The 5,924-nt window shown below is 51.3% G+C and overlaps 1 protein-coding gene across 1 annotated transcript; it reads right to left on the bottom strand.

The window, feature by feature from the left end:
- Positions 1–2,255: 2,255 nt before the first annotated feature.
- On the bottom strand, positions 2,256–5,630 carry LOC100665029 (5-beta-cholestane-3-alpha,7-alpha-diol 12-alpha-hydroxylase). The gene is given in 2 exon segments (XM_010590147.3): positions 2,256–3,656; positions 3,659–5,630. Coding segments are annotated over 2 exon segments (1,503 nt in total). The 5' UTR covers positions 4,503–5,630; the 3' UTR covers positions 2,256–2,997.
- Positions 5,631–5,924: the final 294 nt, after the last annotated feature.

Raw genomic sequence — 5,924 nt, 5'->3', positions numbered from 1 at the left:
TCTGTCTGCCCAAAGGCCTGACTGAGCCTGGTTCCCTGTCTGCACTGCTCAGCCCTGCCTCAGAGGACTCAGCAAATACCCCAGAATTCTCTTGGCCCTGGGGGTCTGAGTCCAGGTGGACCCTTCCCCAAGGCTGATCTAGGGAGGAGTGCAGGAATGGCTCTGCCTGTGAACAGGGCTGCTGCCCACCCTCAGCCCTGTGAAGAGTGAGGTGAGTGTTCCTAGCAGTTACTGCCTATGAGAAACAGATCTCTTTTCTTTCCCAGATGCCTGAGATTCCAGCATTGGAGAGTCACCCTTAATCTTGCTCTGTTATATGCTATTCTCAGACAGAATGCATTTAGTGGGCTTTCCTCTGAGGCCCTGAGGAAGGAAGGAATGGGAGGGAGAAAAAAATCAGGAGCAGAAATAAAGAATGGGGGTCAGGGCTGCTGGATCTGGGCAAGCAGTGACTAACTGCATCTTTGAGGGTCTCAGCCTTTCCTGCTGCCTCAAGCTCACTGCCAGGGAAGGGAGGTAGTCCTTGTAGAGAGTGTCTCCAGCAGTCCCCACACAGATGTCTCTGCTGGAGGGACTGGAGGCCATGGCCTCCTTCCCCTGCCAGCGATGGGCATTGGCCTCTCCTTGCACACTGCTAATGCTGGTGTGCTCTCTGCTTCCAGTGTGGCTTCTTGTTATGGTGGACATCCTTGCCCCTGGCTGTGATATGGTTTCACCTGTATTCACCTCACACCTGACCCACTGTGGCTTCCCTCGAACCCAGGCATACCCTCTGGGGTTCTCACACAGGCCATGGGGTCCATGAAGTTCCTCCCGGATCTGAGTGTTATCACTCTCAACTGAGACCTCTTGGTCCCAACTCAGTGGACTCAGGCCCTCAGCCCTGCCCCAGCCTGTCCACAGGCTAGGCTCCTGGTCCATATTCCTTTGGAGGGGGTGGGATAGGAGAGGATGCAGCACCTGGGCTGGGCAGGGTCAAGGAGTTGTGTGTGGGCCCCCTCCCCTTGCCTCTCTCCCCACGCCTGGACTGGGCACACCTGGTGTGTGGGGAGGTCACTGGTTAGCTCCCCATGGATGGCTCCCAGCCTCCCAGCCCCCTTCACCTCCTCCTGTGCCTCCCACCCTAACTCTTCTCCTTGTGCTCCTGACCCCTGTTGGGATAGACTGGATTGTTCTGGCTTCTCCCAGTCAGAGCTCTATCAGGCTCCAGGTAGACATCATTATTTTGGGGCAGCTACATCTAGAGCATGACAGACCACCGGTCTGGGGTCTCAGAGCTAGTGGAGATGCACTCCTGCTCCTGTCTGCTCTAATAGCCTAAGATCCTGGCAAAATTCAGGGCCAAACAGGTAGCTCCAGGAGAAGGGAAGGGGCTAGATTAGAGATGTGGGGTGGGGGTAGCAGAATGAACCCCCCTGGATGGTCTCTGCTGGGGGAGTCCATGCCACCTATGCCTGCTTCTGCCTACAGGACCCTCTACCATCTCCCACAGTCATTCCCCTCCTGTCCCAACACAACCAGGTCCCTGCCATCAGCCCAGTGTAGCTCTTGCCACAGCATCCTCCCCATCCTGGCCCTGGGAATCATGCCTGGCACTGGGGATTGTCTCCATTCTACGTGCTGGGAAGCTGAGGCCAAAGAGGGGAAGGACATGATTTGAGGACATGAAATAAATTACCAGAGACTGGAAGTCAGATTTCTATACTTTAATCTATACTTAGGTTTTTGGGGGTCAGAGATGAATGAATAAGACACCAAACCCTAGTAGGTTTCAGTCTGGGGCTAGGGGCAGGGAACTAGGACACAGAAAGCAGCAACATATAACAGATGCGCTGTGATATGAACAACACTGGAGGAGCCCAGGGCACAGAGGCCATTTCTGGCCAGAGGATGAGTTGAGGAAGATCCAGGAAGGCTTCGAGGAGTAGCCAGCACTGGCGGGTTGGCAGTAAAAGCAATGCTCCAACTTTAGGGATGGTTCCATTGGAAAAGCTGGCCAAGTTGAATGGTACTGGAATGAGAAATTTGGGGCTGAACTATGGTGAAACTTAAATATCTGGTGTGTGGAGGCAATAGAGAGCCAGGAAAGTAAAAGAGTGATAATCAGAGGCACTTTTGGAAAGAACAGAGGGTTGGAGGTGGAGCAGAGGGCCCGTTAAGAGCTGGTGTGGACAGAAATGTGGAATTATCAGGATGGCACCAAGGAAGGACCCTGAATACCCCCTACATCAAAGGCAGCATTTCTCTAGACCTGCTCTCCAACATGGTAGCCACTAGCCACATGTGGCTGGTGATCCTGTGGAATGTGGTTAGTCTGAATTGAGAAGTGCTGCAAATGTAAGGTACACACCAGATTTTGATGACAGTATGACAAAAGGAAGGTTAAAAATATGCCATTAATATTTTTTATGTTGATTACATGTTGAAATGCTAATATTTGGGATACTTTGGGTTAAATAAAATATATTATAAAAATGAATTTCATCTGTTTCTTTTTACTTTCTTTAATGTATCTACTAGGAAATTTAAAATTACACACATGGCTTGTATTTCTATTGGATAACACTGTTATAGAACATGGATTCCACAGGTCATGGAATAAGCTTGTGGGGAAAAAAACAGCAGAGTAGAGGATGGTGGAGGCTAATGTTTGAAAAATGCTATGTTACTCTCAACTGCTTTCTGTACCACAGGGCTTCTCAAGGCACACATCATTTCTCAAATGGATTTGCCCACAGATATTCCCCCTCCAGCTATAAAAGGAAGATTCTGTAGATCCCACTGTGAGAGAAGTTGTCCTAAAGAGAGAATGATAATCATGTGAGATGGCTAGAAGGAGGCTAGAGAGAAAGGAGGACAACCAGGACAGAAGAAGGGGTGCCACAGAACCAGAGCGAGGGGAGCTTAGTGAGGCCTGAGGCTGCAGAGGGAGAGCTGGAGGAGGTGGGAAACCCACAAGAGCCTCTGTGGCTAGGCTTGTGGCAGGCTTGGTCATGGTCACTCAGCAGGCTGAAGGCAGTAGCGGAAGTGCACATCATGGCCGGGTTGTGTGGTGCCAAAACCCCAGCACTGGGGATCCACAGGCGGCACAGTTGTGTCAGGGTCCACCAGCTCCAGGTCAAAGTATGAGACCACGAGTAGGATGAAGAGCTTCGTTTCACTGAGGGCGAAGTACCTCCCGGGGCAGATGGAGACACCTGAGCTCCAAGGCATGCTGTAGTAGTGAATCTTCTTGCCTCCCTTGTAGAAGTCCATTTTTTGGCTGCCATTGGGGTTGAGGAAGCAATCGTACTTGAAGGCAGTGGGCTCGGGGTGACTGTCAGGGTCCATGTGCACTGAGAGATAGGGGAAGAGAGCCACTTTGTCTCCATGGCAGAGCAGGTACTCCCGCCCATTGGCCATCTTCAGGCTCTGGTCACCCTGTACTATCCTGACGAGGTTGGGTGAAGCCCCCAGACACAGTGGCTCCTCCATCACGCCGTCTAGCACTGGGGTGCATTTCAAGACACTGAGGTCACAGGTGAAGGACTGCCTGACCTCCAGCCTGGCCTAACCCAGGACCTTGGTGGCTTCCTCCCTCACAGCCTGCATGGCTTCTGGGTGCTTCAGGAGGAACAAGGGGGCCCAGAAAGTGGTAGGCTCTGTGTTTGCCTGGAGGCCCAGGGCATCATGAAGTTGAGCTTGTCCTGCATGGTCAGGGCTACTTCTTGCTCCCTCAGCAACTGAAGCATGTGGCATAACCAGTTGCTTATGCCCTCCTTCTCCAGGTTGTGTTTCACAGAGACCGCCTTATGGAAGAAATGCTGGAGCCGGTACACTTCTAGCCACTCCTAGGGCCCCAGCAGGGAGTAGACAGATCTGGGGACCAGGATGTCAAACTTGTGGAACTCCACAAATAGCTCCTCTGCCTGTAGCAGGTCCTGCTCCTTGTCCTCTGTATAGCCAAACAAGCTTCGGTAGCTGGCTTTGAACAAGGTGTTGTAGCAGAAGTGAAAGAGGCCATCCTCACACCAGCAACTGGCTTCTGGACTCCAGCCCTTCAGCCCCAGCATTCCCAATGACAAGCTGTCCAGCATGGCTTCACTGAGATCCTCCAAGCCAGCCTCCATCAGATGCTTGATGCTGGCTGAGTGTACCATACGGTAATCTCCCTGTACTGGCTGGTATCCAAATATCTTTAGCACTAGGTCTCTGGCATATTCCACAAAGTCCAGTTTTTTCTGTACATCCTTGAGGATGGGACCAAAGGAGAAGGGGTCCATGACAAAGGTGAAGTACTGGCCACCTAGCTACACAGTGAACACATCCCCATGCTTCGCCCACGTGATTTTCAGGAATTCAAACATATTTTTCCGGAAAGCCATGGCATGGCCCAGCCAGGGTACAGGACCCTTGTCCAGAAGGGGTTCCTGGGGCTTGCATTGTCAGAATAGCCCTGGCAGGCAGAAGTACCCCACGATGGCCACCAACAGGGCTCCCAGCATGAGACACCAGAGTACCATGGCTGTGCTTCCCCAAGTTAAGCTCCAGACACACTGGCTGCTCTCTTCATACCAAGAGAGTTTTGAAAGGCCTTGACAAATCGGGGATGGAAAAGTCTGTCCACCTAGACCTTGCCCTGTGGCTGCAAATCACAGCAAATAACACAGTGAGACGTACCTGGGAGCAAAATGTTGTCCTGAACTTAGCACTTACCAGAGCCTTCTTATGTGAAAGGAGCAGGAGGAGGGGCTGGGAGGAAGCCTGGTCACAGCCTCCTCACCAGCTTCAGGCCTTGCTCTGATCTTCTCAGGCTCAGCTCCAGCACCTTCTCCACGAAGCCTTCCTTGATCCCACTTCTTCCCCCATGACTTACCAGCCATAACTTTATTTACTTAAACATTCAGTTATTCATTTATTTGCTAGCTCATTCAGCAAAAACATACCAAGCACTTACTAAGTTTCACATCCAGTCCTTTCTCATCTTTAAAAGACCCAACTCAAGCCCTTTTCTTGGTTGGCCACCCTGGGGAAGTTACTTAACCTTACCGTGCCTCTGTTCCCTTATCTGTGAATAGTGGGGATAGTAATAGTGCCTCGCAGGTACTGCTGTAAGGTAGAAATAGACAATGCGTGCAAAACACAACAGTGCCTGGCTCAGTATATGCCAACTCTTCCCCTAAAGCTTTTTCCCATACCTCCTGCCACTTCCACTGGGTCCCATGGCTCCCCGGTGCCCTTTCTCCTCATTCTTTCCCAAGTCTTTCTTCACTTGTGGTCACAAAGCTGCTTGCTGAGCGGCAGGGCTGAGTCCAAGTCAAGTATGCTCCTAGCTCTACATACGCAGAGTACACACAGTCAACGTCATATGAGGGCTGAATTTCAGGTCCCTCTCAGTCGGAATCGACTCCAAGGCAAAGGGTAATCCAAAGGAGGAGCCCTAATGGTGCAGTAGTTCAGGACTCAGCTGCTAACAAAAAAGATCAGCAGTTCGAATCCACCAGCCACTCCTTGGAAACTCTGTGGGGCAGTTCTACTCTGTCCTATAGGGTTACTATGAGTCGGAATTGACTTGATGGCAACAGGTTTTTTTTTTTTTAATCTGAAGGAAAGACGCACTTGAGAAGGCTGAGGTGGTGGTGGGGGGGGGGGTGCTGACTCAATCTGTGGGCAGAGTGTGAATGGATCCAGCTGAGGAGGCGACAGAAACAGAACTCACTCTGAGCCTCTGGCTTGGAGCCCTCCCACTGGCCCAGCTAGCTTGCCTATACTTTTCTGTAGCAAGAACTGGCTGGGGAAGAATCCTGGTATTATAAAGTGTCAGAGATGATAGGAACCTCAAACCAATCGCTATTATTTTATGATAAGGAACTAGGCCAGAGCACAGTGGAGACTTTCTCTGACAGCTGCCCTGGCTTGGGGTATTGAGGTGAGCTGATCATTGC

Source organism: Loxodonta africana, chromosome 22, assembly GCF_030014295.1.
Source record: "Loxodonta africana isolate mLoxAfr1 chromosome 22, mLoxAfr1.hap2, whole genome shotgun sequence".
Lineage (NCBI taxonomy): Eukaryota > Metazoa > Chordata > Mammalia > Proboscidea > Elephantidae > Loxodonta > Loxodonta africana.
This window is presented reverse-complemented; position numbering and strand designations above follow the sequence as displayed.